The sequence below is a fragment of the Musca autumnalis genome, unplaced genomic scaffold (assembly GCF_047663935.1).
Source record: "Musca autumnalis isolate F117 unplaced genomic scaffold, ASM4766393v1 scaffold_5, whole genome shotgun sequence".
NCBI classification, from domain to species: Eukaryota; Metazoa; Arthropoda; class Insecta; order Diptera; family Muscidae; genus Musca; species Musca autumnalis.
This window is the reverse complement of record NW_027412088.1, coordinates 193613202-193634194: the sequence shown is the minus strand read 5'-3', so window position 1 is coordinate 193634194 and position 20993 is coordinate 193613202. Positions and strand designations below refer to the sequence as shown.

Here is a 20993-nt window from a genome sequence, read left to right as displayed (position 1 = left end):
TGTGGTCTAAAACTCCATTTTAATGTCCTCAGTTTTAACGGTCACTGATCAATGGGATTTTTGTTTTCGAATGCTGCTGTTGCAGCCATTGAGCCAGCATCATTCACTTATCCACTTGGTCTGTATCTACCTTTTTTGGCTGTTACTTTCATTGAGAGGTCTTTGAACAGTTGAACGAACATTTGAAAAACATTAACTCCTCGGGGGGTATTGTTATGAATTTCTATGTTTTTTTCTCGTTTGGTTGTGATTGAGCAATACAACTTTCATTTAACTTGAAGTTCAATAAAACATTAAAGACCGCCGTTACACAAGTAAAAGTGTGAAAACAACGGAATTTGAAATTTGGTTTTTATAGCAAGATTCCAAAATCAAATATTTTGTTTATGCTGAGCGAATTCCAAAAATTAGAAAGAAATGAAAATTTTGAATAACAATTTCTGGGCGTTTGGTGGATATTTTATAAGTTTTCGAAATATGTTTGATAATGTTTCCAAGGATTTTTGTAAGACCTTCTGATAACACTGTACAACAAAATTGAACTTTTTTTAAATTACAAGAAATCCCGCACAGATTATGAAAGAGGACCGAAAAAAAGAAGACACGTGTATCGGCGTTTTGAAAGTTTACGTCGAAAAGTAACATAAATTGGCGTGGCAAGTTCCGCCCATTTCTGCAGGTTTTGAAATATTCGACATCAGACTCCTTGGAATCCTTGCATTTTAGGTATAAAGTGTCTTTGGCGATATTACTGACAACAATGCAGGGTATCATTTTATAAAAAAAAAATTACCCTCATGCGAGTCATTAAAGTGGTCTTTTTGGCCCCTTTTTTCAAAGACGTTTAAAAACTCCTTTAAAATAAGATCGTATCAGATCAAAATATTCTACCAAATTATTTGTCATAAAATTTTACCATAGGTCCCCGAATACACCAAAACTCCAAATCGTACCTAAACGCCAGGAAACTGCCAAAAGTAAAATCACGTTTTAGGGTTAATGTTATACTTTATCTGAGTTTATTAACTTTTGTCCCACAAAACTTCATTCTAGATTGAAGACGTCAAAGACAAAAATATTCTCCTTTAAATTTCAATATAAGTCGCCGAATAAATGAAATATGTATTTGCAATATATATCAAGAAAATATATACATTAAGTTTGCCAACAAAACATCCAAATATTTTTTGAAAAAAATTGTTTTGTTCTTTTTTCGAGTTGATGCATGAAAGTAACATAAAATTTAGTTTTAGACAAAAGGTGTTAAAAGAAGAAATATTCTGCACAAAATTTCACTGTAAGTCCCAAAACAAACTAGATATCTAAGTAAAATACTTTGTTAAGAAAATGATGTTATAAAATTAGCTATTATATGTGGAAATAATTTTTTAAACTTTTAGACTCGTAATTAAAATTTATTCCATACTGAGTCAAAATCTTCTAAAGTACTTCACTTTTTGGGGATTGTGTCAAAGGAAGAAATGTTCCAAATCAAATTTCATTATCAGTCTCTGGACAAAAGAAATTTGTAGCTATAATATTTAACATCTCCAGCGTAATGTTGGCAATTGATATTCGCCGAGTATTTCAGCCACTTACATCTTTTCTACAAGTGGTGTCTTAATCCATTTCGTACGTGGTGTTCGATTTTTCCAACAGTAAAATTACTTTTTTTCAAAAAAATATTTATTGATGAAAGAGGTTAAATTTAAAACAAGTTTTGGTATAGGTATAAAGTCTAATCTAATGAAAAACCCCCTCCCCCTTGATGTTAAGGTTAGATTTTTGAAACCTATATTTTTGGATAATTTTTAAATTAATTTTAAAAAATTATAAACAAAATTAAATTAAAAAAGTAATCATGGGGAATTATTGCCAATATATGTAGCCGTTTCACCAAATATAGAGAACATGATTTACATGCGCAAGCGCGACTTTACAGATGTGCAAAGTTGACTGTTCGAAATTTCGAACGCTGGTACTTAACCTACATATCGATGGGTATATCAAAACGGGGAAATTTACTGACAAATTGCTGAGAAAAGTTATTATAGCACCATATAAGACTAGTTACTAAATTTCAGCCATTTCTAAAGGATAGTGCGGCTAAAATACTGAAATAATCTAAAATCGTTAGGTACAATTCAACGGAGGCTACATAAAACGTGGACCTATGCTGACAACTTTCGGGAGGAAAGTTAAGTAACCTCAAAAAAGAATAAATATGTATTAATTTACAGCCATTTCTGTAGGATAATGCAGCTAAATCCTTGAAATCTCCCGAAAATCGGGCGGTACCGTTCTATGGGGGCAATCCAAAACGTGGACCAGTGCTGGCACATTTCGGGGACAAGTTTTGTAGGTCCAAAGAAGTCTCTTGTTCATACAAAAATGGTGAACTAAATCAATATAACGGCAAAAAAGTCAATTTTATTTTACTTATATATGTATAGCTTAAGCGCCAGTGTTCGAAATTTCGAACACCACTATCCGGGAAAACGAAAAATCGGAAAAATTTTTTGATTTGATTTTTGACATCAGTGGTTCCCAATTAACCTAAAAAGTGCTTTGTTTTTAAAAAATAAATAAAAAAATTGTCTCGGTACGATATGGGTTAAGACACGCAATTTGGACTCAGCGATAAAATGTAGGTCCCATGTCAGTGAGCTAATATGAATGGGGCCCAAGTCTTCTGGTCACTTCGGGGATGTTTGTGGAAACATATGTATGTATGCAATACCACAATGTTTCTGGGACATTTAGACAACCTGAATAAAGTTTCTAAACATCTTAATAACGACTATCCAGTTAGGTAATGCTTCTTCAACATGTAGATGAGGATGCCAATGTTTTTATTTTAGCTTTAGCAAGATGACACCACGAAGAGGATTGGATATACTTGAGGTGCAATAGGGTCCAAAATATGTCTTGAAAATTATCACTTCAAAACTAGTCAGGACCATTAATGGATATTTACATCCCCAGTCATTTGGATGCCATATAAAATGACTCCCAGATATTTACTCGGAAATATTTCTGAGACATTTCGGATAATGAGAATTCAGTTTTCTAGGCATTTTAACCACAATATCGTTTCCAATACATTTTCTTATGGCCAATATTGCATCCCTCTGGTATTTGGATGCCGTGGAAAATGGATATTTTTACTCAAAAATGTTTCTGAGGCATTTCGAGTAATGAGGCAAATGAGTATAAAGTTTTGTAGGAGGCATTTTGATGACCAAAATACCGTTAACAATGTATTTTCTTAATTGCTTTGCAAACTGTTGATAGCGCGGATAATCTTTCCAAGGTATTCGCTAAGGAAGATAATGTTTAAAAAACATTTAAATCACAACAACAATGTTTCAGAGTCATGTTAACAATGTTTAGGTCAGTATATTCTAAAGTAGAAAGAAAAGCCGCAGATATTGCCATGTTTAGGCTAATAAAAGCTTCGAAACACTTAAGTTGTGCGGATAATGTTTCCAAAAGATTCGTGTTGCACGGATAACAGTTCTGAAATATTTTTATAAAGGGAATAATGTTTCGGAGACACTTTACATGAGCTAGGGTGCAAGATATATCGAGGAAATTATTACTTCAAAGGAAATAAGGATGAAAAACGTATATCCCGTAAGCTTTACAACACCAAGGGATTTAACTAGCGTGGCAAATGTTTTCAATATATTTTCCATCTAAGAAAAATGTTTCTGAGCCATTTGAATAGTAAGAATAACGTTTATTAGGCATTCTGATAACATCAAGAAAGTTTCCAATATATTTTCTTAACGCCAGTAATGTTTAGCAACATTTGGATAGCGAGGATAATGTTTGCAAGGCATTTGTATGAGGGAAATAATGTTGCGAAGACATTGAGTCATATTGATAATTTTAATAATGTTTATAGACCTGGATACTATAATGTTCAGAGTTATGCTGATCAGAATTATAATATTTATAAACGTGAGAACAGAATACTTTGAAGTGGAAAGATGGACCAATATATCTATCACCCGTACATCAACCGAAGCCTTTGGATAACTTGAGTAATGCGTTGAAACACTTAAATTGTAGGGATAATGTCTTCGAAACGGAAATTATGTTTCTGAAGCATTTTGATAAGCAGAACGATTTTTTATGGATATCTGTATGGTGTGAGTAGAACGGATAATGTATCCAAGGCATTTGTTTGGATAGTGCGGATAATGTTTCCAAATGCACTTGCATGTGGAAAATAATGTTGCAAAGGCATATAAATATTAAGAACAATGTTTCAGAGTCATGTTGATATGGAGGATAATGTCTACAGACGTGGAAAATGTTTCCCTGATAAGTTCGGTCCTCTCAAGTGGAAAGGGGGCCAAAGTATCTTCGAAACATTTTAGTAAATATAATCTTTTACAACATATGGATAGACCGGAGATAATGTTTCCAAAGACACGTGCATGTGAGAGAGAAATGGAAAAGTTTTCGCTATATTTCAGATCCAATTTTCATCACCCGACACCAGAAGGAACACAGTATCCTCTCAAACGAAATGATATTATCATGTTGATTGGTATCTATGATTCCCTTCGTCACTCGAAACACATAAAGCGCAAGCACAATGTTTCCGAAACATTTGTATAGGCCTGGATAATGCATCTGAAACATTTTCATAAAGGGGATGATGTTTCCAAAGGAATTTGCATACGTGATATAACGTTTGGGAAACATTTAATTAATGTCAACAATGTTTCAGATTCATGTTGATAAGGAAGATAATGTTTTCGTCTTAGAAGGAAGTATCAACCCAAATGGAAAAGAGACCAATATTGTCATGATTAAGTAAATAGTAGATGTGGTATCCGATGGAATTGCAATTTTCGAATTTAGAAAAAATTTGAGTTGTGCTGAATTGTGCTAGGTGTGTGCCCATTTGTGCCGAAAAAATTTTTTCGAAATTCGAAAAAATGGCTGAGATATTCGACAAAACATTTTTTTCGAAAAAATGTTGCCATAATTGCAATTTTCGAATTTCGAAAAAATTTAAGTTGTGCTGAATTGTGCTCAGTTTGTGCCCATTTGTGCCGCAAAATTTTTTTCGATATCTCGTACCATTTTCGAAAAAACCGATATTTTCGAATACATCACAGAATTGCAATTTTCGAATTTCGAAAAAACAAAAGTTGTGCTGAATTATGCTCACTTTGTGCTCATTTGTGCCGCAAAAATTTTTTCGATATCTCCTACCATTTTCGAAAAAAAACCGATATTTTCGAAAATACGATAGAATTGCAATTTTCGAATTTCGAAAAAACAAAAGTTGTGCTGAATTCTATTCAATTTGTGCCAACTTGTGCCGTTTAAATTTTTTCAATATCTCTAACCGTTTTCAAGATATGGTAATTTCGAAAAACCAGTATTTTGTATGAAAAATCACTGTAATTTCTGCAATAATGCGAATATCGAGATGATCTTTTTTGTGCTGAGTTGGATTCACCGAGCACAATTTTTTGTCCATACATTTAAAATTTCCAACTTTACTCGTTACTCGCTGAAAATGGAAAAACCTTATCATTTCGAAAAACAAAATATTTTTTAAATTAAAATTACAGTGATTTTTCTTTAAAAAAAATTATTTGCGATTTTAACGAGTAGAGATGGAATTTTGCAATGTAAGGCGAAAAATGTGTGCTAGACGAGCACAATTCAGCACAATTTACAGAATTAAAAAAAATCCTATTTAAACGGAAGTGATAGGATTTTTCATTTTGAGCGAGTAACGAGTAAAGTTGGAAATTTCCAATGTATGGACGAAAAATTGTGCTCAGCGAGTCGAACTCAGCACAATAAAGATCATCTCGATATTTGCATTATTGCAGAAATTACAGTGATTTTTCATACAAAATACTGGTTTTTCGAAATGACCATATCTTGAAAACGGTTAGAGATATTGAAAAAATTTAAACGGCACAAGTTGGCACAATTTAGTAGAATTCAGCACAACTTTTGTTTTTTCGAAATTCAAAAATTGCAATTCTATCGTATTTTCGAAAATATCGGTTTTTTTCGAAAATGGTAGGAGATAACGAAAAAATTTTTGCGGCACAAATGAGCACAAAGTGAGCATAATTCAGCACAACTTTTGTTTTTTCGAAATTCGAAAATTGCAATTCTGTGATGTATTCGAAAATATCGGTTTTTTTCGAAAATGGTACGAGATATCGAAAAATTTTTTGCGGCACAAATGGGCTCAAACTGAGCACAATTCAGCACAACTTAAATTTTTTCGAATTTCGAAAATTGCAATTCTGGCAACATTTTTTCGAAAAAAATGTTTTGTTGAATATCTCAGCCATTTTTTCGAATTTCGAAAAAAAATTTTCGGCACAAATGGGCACAAACCTAGCACAATTCAGCACAACTCAACTTTTTTCTAAATTCGAAAATTGCAATTCCATCGGATACCACATAAATAGTAGGTATCTATCATTCTCTACTGTAGACGAAGCATGTGAATGATGTGAGTGATGTTCTTAACCTTTAAGTTGCGGAAATAATTTTTCCGAAACATTTGTGTAGCTGCGTTAAAGTTTCTGATATCATTTTATAAAGGGAATAATGTTTCGAAGACATTTAGATAGTGAGAATAATGTTTCTGGATAATGTAGATAAGGAGGATGGTTTTTTATTCTGTTAAACAAGGTGAGTGTTACTTCGAAGAACTCAAATTGCAGGAATAATGCTTCGGAAACATTTATGGACGTGGAGGACGTAGAGTGAGGCCGAATTCTCCCCACCCGGCCTATAAGGAGGCCAGTTTCGTGACCCGAAGCCGCTTGATAAGATGAGTGATGCTTAGAAACACTTAAATTGCAGGGATAATGTTTCCGAAACATATGTGTAGGTTGGATAATGTTTCTGAAACATTTTCATAAAGGGAACAATGTTTCGAAGTGATTAAGATATTGAGAACAATTGCGTATCATGTAGATAAGGATGGATCTTAATTTTGTTGGACAAATTGCAGTGATAATTATTCCAAATATTGGTATTGGTTTCTGAAATATTGGTATTAAGGGAATAATGTATCGGAGACATTTAGATGAAGATAACAATGTTTCCGGATCATGTCGATAGGGAGAATGATTTTTTATAGATATCTGTATAGTGTGGATAATGTTTGACTCATATCTAAATACTAGTTTAAGGAAGAAATCTGGCCCTTGTAATGAAATCTGTGTACTTCTTCTCTCTCTCCCTCTCTTTCTCTTACGAGTACTGATTACTTCTTCTTTTTCCTTACCATACCAAAAATCTTTCCAAATATCTTTTGGATTATCCACTTGTGTAGTGTGATGATGACTTCACAGAAAAACCACAAGTATTTCAAGTTACGTTACATTTTAATGAGTTTTAATTTGATTTATGGGTGATAAGTGTAACAAACACTTGTTTATAGCTTAGGAAAGATACACAGCTGTTTAACCAACACTTGGTAATTCCAATAGCAAGCGAAGAAACACTTGTGTTCTAGAGCCGTGATGAATGTTTGCCGATTGTAAACTACCAACCAGAATGTTGTAGTTTTTTGTTTCAAGAGATTATAACCACAGCGAGCGATAGTGATAATAACTTTCATTTAATTACCAACGAACCAACCAACCAGCGAACGAACCATTCAAGCAGCCAACTTCAATTATAAACAACTCTAGTGGCAATCTCGAGCAAGAAGAACATGTGTTTGTTATCGCGCCATCGCCATAAGGGAATGATGCCTTCTTTATTAGCCTCATTTACTCGGCCCCTTTAGGCAGATAGCTAAAGCTATGTGTGGCGGTTATGATGATGGTGGTCGTAATCAAGATTTAAACAAATAAATTTATTGTTTATTTAGATAATGTTACATTATCTGGGGTTTTTATATTCAATGTGTATAAAAACAAACAATTACTTCCTTCTTGGCGGAGGAGATATGAGGGGCAGGGGGATTTTATGGGTTTTATAGGCTACTTAAGGGAATTTATGGAGTTCCAATGAGTGAATAAATGAATCGTGTGCTATGGCTATAAGAAGACAAAACAACTTGTAACCATACCGATTTTGTTCTTTGGCCATATGAACACATCTTTAAAGGGTCACCTTTTAATTCAATATTTTTTAACTTCAAGCATTTATTGAAGATTATTGAAATCATTTTCCAATCTGTATATATAAAATACAAATCATCAATAGTAAAAAAAGAAAAAGAATCTTCTAATACAACGAATTGAAAAAATTTTCAATTATTTTCCTTCTACTTTGCCTTGGTGATGATGATGATGATTTGGAAGATATGACAAGAAATATCCATTCACAGTCCATGCACAATGAACGGGCAATAGCTTGAGAAGTCATTATCCATCATTTACAGCTGCACTAAATGTTCAAAACAGAACAACAAAAGTAATTGTAACAGTAGCACAAGTTTCAAATTCAATCATTTCTTAGATGAAAAAAAAAACACAAAATTCTGTGGAATGACTTCCTATAAATCTACACATCATCTTTTTTCGAGATACAACTTCAGAAACAATAGCAACAACCACACAAACAAGATAGTTAACTCATCAGATGGAGAACAACAACACCATCTGGTAAACCATCCACAGCCAGTCATCAATTGATGGGGCTAAACATTCCTTGGCACCAGCTAGCTAGCTTGCTATCCATGCTACTGATGTGACTGCTGCTTCTGGAGGCATAACCATCAGCATCTTCATCCTCGTCTTCTGCTTTTGTCGGCCATTTATGCAACATCAGTTAAGCTCTCGATTAACAAGTGTTTTATTTCATTTTTGGGGGGGGGGGGGGGGGGGGACATATTTTCATAGATGCTATTATTATTGTTGTTGGTGTTGTTGTATGCTATGATTTGACTTGGTATACTAATATCATAGTTGTTGTTGTATCATTAATGATGTTGTTATTGTTGTTGTTATTATTGGTAATTGTATTGTATTGTTCGTTGAGATGTGATTGTTGTTTTCTCTTCTTCTGGTGAGCTCTAAGCTTAGATTGTTGGCGATTGGATTTGCGGCAGGCATTGGGACAGTGGAAGAAAATTAACTTCGATAAAAAAACATTGAGGTCTTCTAGAGGTAACAGAAGACCTTTTGAGGTCTTCCTGAGGTAACAAAAGACCTCTTGAGGTCTTCTATAGACAACAGCAAATCGCTTGTCGTCTTTTATATGCAACAGAAGACCTCTTGAGGAACCTCTTCAGGTCTGGTATAGACAACAGAAAACCTCTTGAGGTCTTTTATAGACAACAGAAAACCTCTTGAGGTCTTATACAGGCAACATAAGACCTCTTGAGATATTTTAAAGGCAACAGACAACCTCTGCAGGTCTTGTATAGGCAAAAGAAGACCCCTTCAGGTCTTATATATATATATATATATAAGATTGTAGGCCAAAAAAGACATATTTAGGTCTTCTATAGGCAACCGGAGATCTATTGAGCTCTTTTATGGACAACAGAAGACCTTTTGAGAGGTCCTACAGGCACCAAGAGACCCCCTGATGTTATTTTTAGACAAAACACCTCTTGAGGTATTTTTAGGCAAAAGAAGACCTCTTGAAGTCTTCTATAAGAAACAGGATATCCCTTGAGGTCTTTTGAAGGCAACAGAAGACCTGTTGATGTCTTTTATATGCAGCGTAGGACCTCTAAATGTCTTCTACGGGCACCAGAATACCGTTTGGATATTCTGTAGACAGCAAAGCATCCCTCAAAGTCTTATATAGCCAACAGAAGACATCTTCAGGTAACAGAAGACCTCTTGAGGACTTCTACAAATAACAGACAACTTTTTGAGGTCTTCTATAACAGCATCCGACAAAAAGGGGCACACGTGCCCTTGATGAGAAGAACAACAGAAAAACCACCACTCAGTCTTCGTTCAGAAGTCAATGAAGAAGGTTCTGCTGTCGTTTGTTTCAATGATTTTTAGTTCTAGCAATGCATTAACGCACTGTTTGTGGAGGGAGCAAGAGAGAGTCGTATGCGTGAGACCGCAAACAATGCGTTTGCATTAGTGCCGATACCTGTTTTATAGGCAACTGAAGATCTCTTGAGGTTCTCTATAGGCAATAGCAGACCTTTTGATGACTTCTAGAGGTAACAGAAGACCACTTGAGGTCTTCTATAGGCAACCCAATACCTCTTGAGATGTTTAATAGGCAACAGAAGACGTCTTGAGATCTGCTACAGGTAGCACCTCACGCAGAGAAGGGATTTAGTAGGAAAAATCATTATCTAAGAACAAAATAATGTATTTTAAAAATCTGAAAATATATATTCTTGTTTCAAAAATATATTTTGTGGTCTTTTAAAGGCGACATAAAATTTCTTCAAGTCTTTTATAGGAAACAGAAAACCTCTTGAGGTTTTACACAGTTAACAGAAGACTTCTTGAGATATTTTAAAGGCAACAGAAAACCTCTTCAGGTATTATATAGGCAAAAGAACACCCCTTGACGTATTTTGTAGGCCAAAAAAGACATATTTAGGCATAGGCAACAGCAGATCTCTTGAGGTCTTTTATAGGCAACAAAAGACCTCTTGAGGTCTTATATAGGCAACAGAAGACCTCTTGAGGACTTCTAAAGGTAACAGAAGACCACTTGAGGTCTTCTATAGGCAACAAAAGACCTCTTGAGGTCTTCTATAAGCAACAAAAGACCTCTTGAGGTCTTTTATAGCCAACAGAAGACCTCTTAAGATCTTATATAGGCAACGGAAGACCCCTTGAAGTCTTCTATAGGCAACATAAGACCTTTTGATGTCTTCTGTAGGGAACAGAAGATCTTTTGAGGTTCCCTACAGACAACAGAAGCCCTCTTGAGGACTTCTAAAGGTAACAGAAGACCACTTCAGGTCTGCTCTATGCAACAAAAGACATCTAGAGGACATCCAGAGGTAACAGAAGACCACTTGAGGTCTTCTATAGGCAACAAAAGACCTCTTGAGGTCTTTTATGGGCAACAGAAGACTTCTTGAGATCTTATATAGGCAACAGAAGACCTCTTGAGGTCTTCAACGGACAACAGAAGACCTCTTGAAATCTACTACTAGCAAACAAAGACATTTTGACCTCTTGAGGTAACAGGATATTATCTTGAGACTAAAAATGTTCCTGAGGAATTTTGATAGTCCCTTGGGTATTTTGAAAACAACAAGAATGTTTCCAATGTATTCCCTTAACGCCAGTAATGTTAAGCAACATTTGCGAAGGCGTTTAAAAAATGAGAAAAATGTTTCACAGTCATGTTGATAATTTGGATAATGTTTATAAGCGTGGATAATGATTCTGTGATAGAAGGAGGTCAGTATCATCTCCACGAAAATCCAAGATGTCGTAATGTTTTGTCACCCAGGCTTAAGTACCTCGGAAACCTCAACCAGGCTACCTAAATGAGTCGGAAACATTACCAGAGTTAATCAACATGTTTAGCAATATTACCTAGGCTATCATCATGCATCGGAAACAATAATCAGTCTACCCAAATGTCTTGAAAACAATTTCAGGCTCCCCAAATGCCAAGGAAATATAACCCAAGCTACTAATAATATCTTGGAAGTGTTACTCGAGCTACACAAATGCCTCGAAAATAGTTTTTTAATCCTACGAAATATAATCCAAACTATTAATATCACCTCAGAAACAAATCTCAGCTATCCAACTGTCTCGTAAGCATTACCCTCACTTTAAAATTGTCTCGGAAACATTTCTTGCGTTCTCAACAAGAGTTGCAACATTGTCCAGGATACACAATATGCATCGAAAGCATTCAAACGCTTAGGAAACATTTTCCAGCCTGTGTACATAAGTCGGAACCATTAACCGAGTTATCAACATGTTTCGCAACATTATCCAGGCTATCCACATGCAATGGAAACATTACTCACGATACCCATATACCTCGAAAAAATTCCCGGCTTGTAAATATAACCCAAGCTACTAAAGAATACCTCAGATACATCATCTCAGCTACCCAAATACTTCGGAAGGAAACCCCTGGCACTAAAACTCCTAGAAAAAATTTTCTGCATTCTCAACATGTATTGAAAAATTGTCCAGACTACCCAAAATTCCTAGAAAGAATGGTTCTTCTATTTCCCGGCTACAAATAAAACCTCGGAAAAATTAGCCAGTCTATCAACATGTTTCGCAACATCATCTAATCTATCCACATGCATCGGAAACATTACTCAGGTTACTCAAATGCCTTGAAAACAATTCCAGGCTCCCCAAATCCCTAGGAAATATATCCCAAGATACTAAAAAATACCTAGGAAACATCACTTCAGCTACCCAATAGCCGCGGAAACTTTACCCAGGCCACTAAAATGCCTCAGAAATATTCTCCCGCTGTAGCAAAATGTGTTCCAACATTGTTCAGGCTACCAATAATCCTTCGGAAACATTACCCAGCCAGTCTAAATTAGTCGGACACATTAACCGCGTTATCAACATGTTTCGCAACATTATTCAGACAATCTGCATGCAATAGAAACATTACTCAGGATACCCATATACCGCGAAAACAATTCCCGGCTTTCAACTATAACCCAAACAACTAAAGAATACCTCGGAAACATTACCTGAGCCACCCAACAGCATCGGAAAGAAAATCTAGGCACTAAAATACTGGGAAACATTTCTTGCATTATCAACATGTGTTGCAACATTGTCCAGGCTACCCAAAATGTATCGAAATATTTTTTCTGTTAATCGAACATTTCCCGGCTACCAGAAATATCCCGGAGACATATCCCAGGCTGCATAAACGATTCACAAATATTGCCCACGTTATCATCATGTTTCGCAACATCATCTACATACATGTCTTGAAAACAATTCCAGGTTCCCTAAATGCCTTGGACATAAATCCCAAGCTACTAAAAATACATGGAAAACATCATTTCAGCTACCCAACTGCCCGGGAAACATTACCCAGGCCAATAAAATGCCTAAGAAATACTTTCCTGCTTTAGAAATATTGTCCAGGCTACCCAAAATGCCTAGAAAGCATGATCTTGTTATTCAAATGCTTCGGAAACATTCCTAAGCTACCAATAAAACTTCTGTTATAATAATAATCCCTCGGAAACATCACACAGGCTACCTAAATGATTCAGAAACATTACCCGAGTTAACAAAATGTTTCGCAACATTATTCAGGCTATTACAGGCTACCTAAATGCCTACGAAATATAACCCAACCTACTAATACATCACCTCATCTATTCAACTGCCTCGGAAGCATTATTCAAGCTACTAAATTGCTTCGGAAACATATCCTGCGTTATCAACATGTACCAGGCTAGCCAATATGCCTCGAAAACATTTTCCTGTTATACAAATTCTTCGGAAACATCTTCCAGTCTACCAATAAAACTTTGGAAAAATCACCCATGCTATCTAAATGAGTCGGAAACATTACACGTGTTATCAACATGTTTCGCAACATTATCCGAACTATCCACATGTATCGGAAACATTACTCCCGGTTATAAAAATGCATCAAAAGCATCACTGAGGCTATCCAAATATTTTAAAAAGATTGAACCTTAAATGTTCTGAAAACATTATCCAACTATCTTTAGTCGTTCTCATCTGGATAACAAAAATAGGTGTGTCTTTTTACTTAGTAAATGTTGCTGAAACATTTTTTTCAACAACTGTCAAAATCTGCAACATAGTAATAATTATTACTAATTATCACGTACAAAGACACAGCTATAATTTTTCAATTTATTCCCCACTGTGCTAGAATCTTATAAATTTGCTTTTATCATTGTTTGTGCATCATTTGCGCTTATGAATATGCCTTGGAAATCAACAACAGAATAAAACACAAAACACTTTTGATTCATACTCGACTCGTGTGATGTTGTATATTTTTTTGTTCCTGATCATTTGGCTACCGTTGCTTTAAGAAGTGCGTGTTCCAGATGCATTTTTTCGAGATCATCAGCAGCATCATCATTCTTCAAATTCTAGAAGTACTTTCACAAAAGCAACAAGAATATGAATTAATGCTATTTTCCACATTTATTTAATTGAGTTTCCAATGAATGCGATGATATTTATCTCTGGGCACAGGCCACCACAAGTGGATGAATGGATGGATGGCTGGATGGTACATTTGCTCTATGGATATGAATTATACAATGATCCATATCATGCATCACACAAAAGGGGCTAATGATGTAATGCAAAAGCATAAGCAAAAAAACTGCAAACAACGGTGATGTCATTGCAGGCAATGACCGGGAGAAAATTTATTCTCAAGATGGCCTGCCTGTTAATGCTAGATTAAAATTGACAGGGCAAGGCAGGAATTTTGGTTGATTATTTTATTCTATTCTAACAAATTATGGAAACTAGTTAATAACAATGCTTAAACATCTCGAAAACTCACTCCTCATCTTCATATGGATAATCGGGTTCGGTATAATTGAAAAATAGCAATTCCGTTTGGGTCACCTTTGAACAAAAACTATTGTTGAAACCACTTTGGGGGAGCATGAACATTTATTATTTTTGCAACTTACATAAACTATTGAAGCCACAAAGGCCGCCAAACCACTCAACAGCATGGTTGTTTGTCGAGATTGCCGCTTAGCATTAAATTCCTTCCAACAACCTTCAGGTATGGGCATATCATTGAAGGTTGATTGCTCTCCGCCATCCTTAAATTTGGCCCGTAGTCGAGGAGCTGTGCGAACTGAAGGGAAAAAACATTTTTGGAATTTTCTTCTGGAAAATGAAGATGTTTTTTATCTTACTGGATCGCAGGAATCCCAAGCGTGTTGCGTGCTTAATCAAATTGAAAGCCATTGGTTAATTTTTGGATGACTTCCCTTTATTTTTCTTTTTAAATATTTTTTAAAGGAATTTATTTTCTTCTTGTTTGAAAAAATTGAAATGATTTTGTGATGACTGTCAGCATTGCAAATGGGAATTAAAATAAAAACAGCTTGCTATGGTTCTAAGTTTCTTTCAGCATTGTAAGAAGTTGTTGAGTGGATTATCCATGTTAACCGAGATTATCCATAAATATATAAAAGATGGTTTAGATCTAGCAAAAAACATTTTCTGGATGAAATAAATATTGCGCAGGCATTACGCAGGCTACTACAATTCCTCGGAAACATATCCTGAAATATCAAAATAATTTGCAACATTGTCCAGGCTACCAATAATACCTCGGAAGCATCCCCCAGGCTACCTAAATGTGTCGGAATCATTACCAGCGTCATCAAGAAGTTTCGAAACATTATTCAGACCATCTACATGCATCGGAAACATTACTCAGGCTACCCAAATGCCACTAAAATAATTCCAGGCTTCCAAAATGCCAAGGAAACGTTCCAGGCCAAAGAATTTCTTCTGATTATGCATTAAAAGCAGTGAAAACGTCACCCAGGCTACGTAAATATCTTCAAATATTACCTGCGTTATCAAGATGTTTTGCAACATTATTCAGACTATCCATCGGAAATATTACTCTGTCTACCCAAAAACCTCGAAAACAATGTCCCAGGATGCCCAGAAAACATCATCCAGGCTATTAAATGAGTCGTAAACATTACCTACGTTATCAACATGTTTCGCAACATTCTACAGTCTGTCCACATGTATCGGAAACATTACTCAAGCTACCCAAGTGCCACGAAAACAATTCAAGACTCCCCAAATGCCTAGAAAACATCCCAGGCCAATGTCGTGAAAACATTATCCAGCTTACGTAATATCTCAGAAACATTACTTGTGTTATCAACATGTTTTGCAACATTATCCATGCTATCCTCATGTAACGCAAACATAACTAAGTCCACCCAAAAGCCTCGAAAACAATGACCCGGTTATTTAAATGAATTGAAGACATTTCCAGACTTCCCAAATGTCCTAAAATGTCATCCAGGCTACCTTAATGAATCGGAAACATTACCTACGTAATCAACATGTTTCGCAACATTATTCAGGCTATACAAATGCAGTGGAAACATTACTCAGACTACCCAAATGCTTTGAAAACAGTTCTGGGCTCCACAAATGCCAAGGAAACATCCCAAGCTACAGACATTTTTCTGATTATGCCTCAAATCAAGATATTTTTCAATATTCCTCAGACGGTCTGAAAAATGCGAGGAATGGTTCTTTAATGAAAGTATATTCCCTAAAGATCTCTACGATTATTGACAAAATATTGTTTGAAAAATCAATTATTATTAAGTCAGAAACTTTTCTATTAGCCCTCGTATACACATTACCCAAATGCTTTGGAATTATTATCAGAATGCACGTCGGTAACTATCGATGCTTTCCAAATTTCATGAAAATGAATTATTATCAGAATGCGCTTCGGTAACTATCGATGCTTTCCAAATTTCTGAAAAATGTCATTCAGTTAAACCAACTGACCCAGAAACATTATCTCAGGGTATGCAAATGTTTCAGAAACATCATGCACTTTATCCGAATGTCTCTGAAACATTATGCAAACTATTCAAGCGGAAACATTATCCGCGTCATCCACGTGGCGGGTTCAGCATTCAAATTCATAATCATTTTTATAATGCAGACCTCTTGAGGACTTTTATAGGCAACAACAAGACATCTTGAGGTTTTCTATAGGCAGCATGAGAGCTCTAAAGGTCATATATGGGCAACAGAAGATCCTTTAGGCAACAAAAGACCTTTTGAGGCTTTTTACTGGTAACAGAAGACCTGTTGAGGTTTTTATAGGCCAAAAAGACCTCTTGAGGTCTTTTATAGGCAATACGACACCTCTTATGATCTGCTATAGACAACCGAAAACCTCTTCAGGTCTTCTATAGGCCACAAAAGATCTCTTGCGGTTTTCTATGGGCCACAGAAGATCTCTTGCGGTCTTCTATGGGCCACAGTAGACCTCTTGAGGTCTTCTATAGGCAACAGAAACCCTCTTGAGGTCTTCTAAAGGCAACATAAGACTTCTTCAAATCTTCTATAGGCAATAAAAGACCTCTTGAGGTCTTCTATAGGAAGGAGAAGACCTCTTGACTTCACATAGTCAACAAAATGCCTTTTGAGGTCCTGTATGAGCAACAGAAGAGCGCTTGAGGTCTCCTAACGGCAATATAAGGCCTCTTCAGGTCTTCTATAGGCAATAAAAGACCTCTTGAGGTCTTCCATAGGCAAAAGAAGACCTATTGACAACAACAACAAACCACCTCTGGAGGTCTTCTGTAGACAACAGAAGGACTCTTGAGGTCTTTTATAGACAACAGAAGACCTTTTAAGGCCTTCTATAGGCAAATGAATACCTGTTGACGTCTTCCCTCCCTTCCTTCCCCCTCTTGGGATCTTCCAAAGGCAACGCAAGACCTCTTGATGTCTTCTATATGCAACAGAAAATCTCTTGGGTCTTCTATGGGCAACAGAAGACGTATTGAGGTCTTCTATGGTTAACAGAAGACTTCTTGAGGTCTTTTATAGGAAACAGAATACCTCTTGAGGTATTTTATAGGCAACAGAAGACCTCTTGATGTCTTCTATGGACAACGGAGGACCTTTTGAAATCTTCTAAAGGCAGCAGAAGACCTCTTCAGGTTCTCTATGGACAACATAAGACATGTTGAGGTCTTCTAAAGGCAACAGAAGATATCTTGAGTCTTCTAAAGGCAAAAGAAGACCTCTTGATGTCTTCTATGGGCAACATAGAAGGGGTCTTATGTGGGCAATATACGTCTACTTGAGTTCTTCTATGGGCAACGGAAGACCTCTTGAGATCTTGTATGGTTAACAGAAGACTTCTTGAGGTCTTTTATTAGCAACAGAAAACCTCTTCAGGTCTTCTATAGGCACCAGAAGACCTCTTGAGGTTCTCTATGGACAACATAAGACATGTTGAGGTCTTCTAAAAGCAACAGAAGACCTCTTTAGGTCTTCTAAAAGCAACAGAGGATCTCTTGAGGCCCTTCTGAGGTCTTCTATAGATAACAGAAGCCCTCTTGAGGTCTTCTATGGACGGCAGAAGACCTTTTGAGTCTTCTATGGACAACAGAAGACATCTTAAGGTCTTCCTTAGGCAACAAAAGTCCTCTTGACGTCTTTTATGGGCAACAGAAGACCTCTCGAATCCTTCCATAGTCAACAGAAGACTTCTTGAGGTTTTCTATAGGCAGCATGAGAGCTCTAAAAGTCTTATATAGGTAACAGAAGATCCTTTAGGTCTTCTATAGGCAGAAAAAAAACCTCTTGAGGCCTTTTTACAGATAACAGGAGACCTTTTGCGGTCTTCTATAGGCTACAAAAGGCCTCTTGAGATGTTCTATAGGCAACAGAAGACCTCTGCAAGTCTTCAATAGGCAACAAAACACTTTTGAGACCTTTTACAGGTAACAGAAGACCTCTTAAGTTCTTTATAATGCAACAGAAGACCTATCGAGAATCTTCTTTAGGCAACAAAACATCTCTTGAGGTATTCTATAGGCAGCAGAAGACCTCTTGAGGGCCTCTATAGACAGCAGAAGACATCTAAAGGTTTTTATATGAGAGTCTCATATAGGCCAAAGAAGATCCTTTAGGTCTTTTTTAGGCAAAACATGACTCCATGCGTTATTCTATATTCAACAAAAGACCTCTTGAAGCCTTTTACGGGTTACAGAAGATCTCTTGAGGAGTTCTATGGGCAACAGAAGATCTCTTTAGGTCTGCTACAGACAACAGAAACCTCTTCAGGTCTTTTATAGGCAACAAAGGACCTCTTGAGGTCTTCTATGGACAACAGAAGCCGTCTTAAGATCTTCTATAGGCAACAGAAGACCTCCAAATTTCTCAGAGACATTATCATTTGTGATCTTAAAGTGTTGCGAAAGCAATCAAAGTCCTTGGAAACATTGTCCGAATTTCCGCAACACTATATAGGCTATCGTTGGCCAAAAAATAATAATCTAAAATAAGAAAATATCATCAAGGAAATCTCAGCACTGTAAAGTAACCTGGCATACATTTTGCAAACTTTTTGCACCCAGTTGCCTTTCATAAAAAAACCGTATCTAGCCAAAACAACTGCAGTCTCGAAAGATGAAAAGTGGCAGCAACAGGAAAAATTGTTTAAATAAAGAAACCAGGTCTACCAACTTCCCTAACTTAGCTGCCGCAAACAACTTGAAGATGATTGAAACTCATTTGTCGGCATTTTGACTTGGGTCGCTGGCAACAATGTTGCAAAATGCGTTCATAACATGCCATGTGCGAGTGTCTGCAACTAATTTCCCCCCTCCGCTTTTTGTGCTGCTGATTGTGGACATTGATATTATTTAGGCTTTCATTTATCGCAATGCCAATTAATTATATTTTAATGAATTACTGGCGGAGATTATTTGGAGATGGTGATGCGGCATGATGGTGAAATCAAATCGGTGCGGAATAATATTGTCGACTTTCCAAAAAGTGAAGTCTAGTGCAGGTTTTTAGGCCGTGTTTTGGATTTGCCACATTATTAGCGGCATTTGTTGGTTTGCTGTCTGTTAAGCTGTTCATTTTATATCGGTTATGATAACACTTCACTGTCACAGCCGCCAGCGGCTGGTGGCGGCGGCCACTCTATCAACCATAGATAGGCTAGGAAAAGCAAAAAAACAAACTGACACAAGAAGAGCCACACCGTGAGCTATTTGTAAATGTAACAGGCGGGACAAAACACCTGTTGGCCACTAACATCATGTCTTGGAAATCTGTGTTAAAGTTGTTGTTTTTTGTGCTCAGATACAACGTGTTTAGCTTTTTTGCTTTTCTATAACCAGTAGCCTTAGACTAACACCCTCTTGGGGCACCATCAGCAGCATCATCATCGTCACTATAATTGGCGTAATGGTGGTGGAGGCCTTCCTTTCCACTTTTCCAAATGGCTCAAGTTTACTTTCATGTGGAAGAGCAACAAGATTTTTTTTACGGACAAAAGCCGCTACAGGATGTCCATGATAATAATGATTATGATGAACAGCATATTGAGGCCTTGTACGGGTTGTGGCAGTTACCAGTTTGTTTTTGTTGCCTCCCTCCTCTCATGATTTGCCATGATTTCCCTGGCTAAATAAGAGGTTTTCACCAGTTATGTTGTTTTTTGTTGCTTCCTTATCCATACCAACCGACCGACCGACCTTCAGTGAATGTTTGTCAAATGATGACAGGCAGTTAGAAAATGCTGCTCCAGAAAAGTGGGTGGGTGGAGTTGAATGTTAGCATTGCTCTAAACGAAGAAGAGTTGCTGGGTAAAAATATGTAATCAAGCGTAAAATGTTACGTTTGTAACGCTTCAATGTTCAGCAAAATGTTTTAATGCTGCCACAAATTACTATGATTTTAATTTTCAACATTCATGTCGAAGAAGAAGCAGAAGCTCTAGCAGGCTACCACCGAGTTTGCTTTGATTAATTTTAGCTTTGGCATTCAGTTCGGGGTTTCGGTTTGTGTGCTATTTTCTTTTTTCTTCCCTCTCTTCCATTTTTAATTTAAATAGAATGGGATGCGACGGGTTGGGATTGGCATGCTTGGAAATAGGTTTTCCAATGCCATTGAAGCGTAGAATGTTTTATGTCATTTTTAAGGAAGTTGCAGAGGAAGGGTGTCACGCTCTATTAAGGTTAAAATTTAGGTGAAAACGTCACTTGTGGGTTGTCGAAATTACAGATTCAGTTTAAGAAACTATCCAAAAATTCAGAGTAGCATAGAATAGTTATCCGTGTTATACAAATTTTTAAAAGGCATTATCCATAGGTAACTGAAGACCTCCTGAGACCTTCCATAAGCCACAGGATACCTCTTAAGGTCTGCTATTGGCTACAGAAGACCTCTTGAGGCCTTTTAAAAGAAACAGAAGACCTCTTGAGGCCTTCCATAGCCAACAAAAGACCTGTTGAGGTCTTTTATAGGCTTCAAAAGACGGTTTGAGGTCTTCTGTACACG

General features: G+C 36.5%; 2 protein-coding genes across 14 annotated transcripts in view; both read right to left on the bottom strand.

Moving 5' to 3' along the window:
• The window catches only part of a (arc), a 262222-nt gene that overhangs the window by 198108 nt on the left and 43121 nt on the right, over nt 1-20993 (bottom strand). The gene's annotated exons all lie outside the window — the stretch shown is intronic.
• Nucleotides 14378-14984, bottom strand: gom (gomdanji). 2 transcript variants are annotated; one of them, XM_073955954.1, is made up of 3 exons: nt 14825-14984; nt 14591-14763; nt 14378-14535 (listed from the first exon to the last, which is right to left on the bottom strand). In XM_073955954.1, the coding sequence occupies exons 1-3, from the start codon at nt 14874-14876 to the stop codon at nt 14467-14469; spliced, it is 294 nt and encodes a 97-aa protein (XP_073812055.1). In that variant the 5' UTR covers nt 14877-14984; the 3' UTR covers nt 14378-14466. The 2 variants fall into 2 exon arrangements, with proteins under 2 accessions (XP_073812055.1, XP_073812054.1); XM_073955953.1 differs by having other exon boundaries at nt 14378-14522.

Coding starts and splice junctions, on each gene's coding strand:
- gom (XM_073955954.1), bottom strand. CDS start 14,876: ATGGCTTTCAATTTGATTAAGCACGCAACACGCTTGGGATTCCTGCGA. Junction 14,764..14,824: donor CTTGGGATTCCTGCGATCCA/GTAAGATAAAAA, acceptor TTTTCCCTTCAG/TTCGCACAGCTCCTCGACTA. Junction 14,536..14,590: donor TTGTGGCTTCAATAGTTTAT/GTAAGTTGCAAA, acceptor TTTCAACAATAG/TTTTTGTTCAAAGGTGACCC.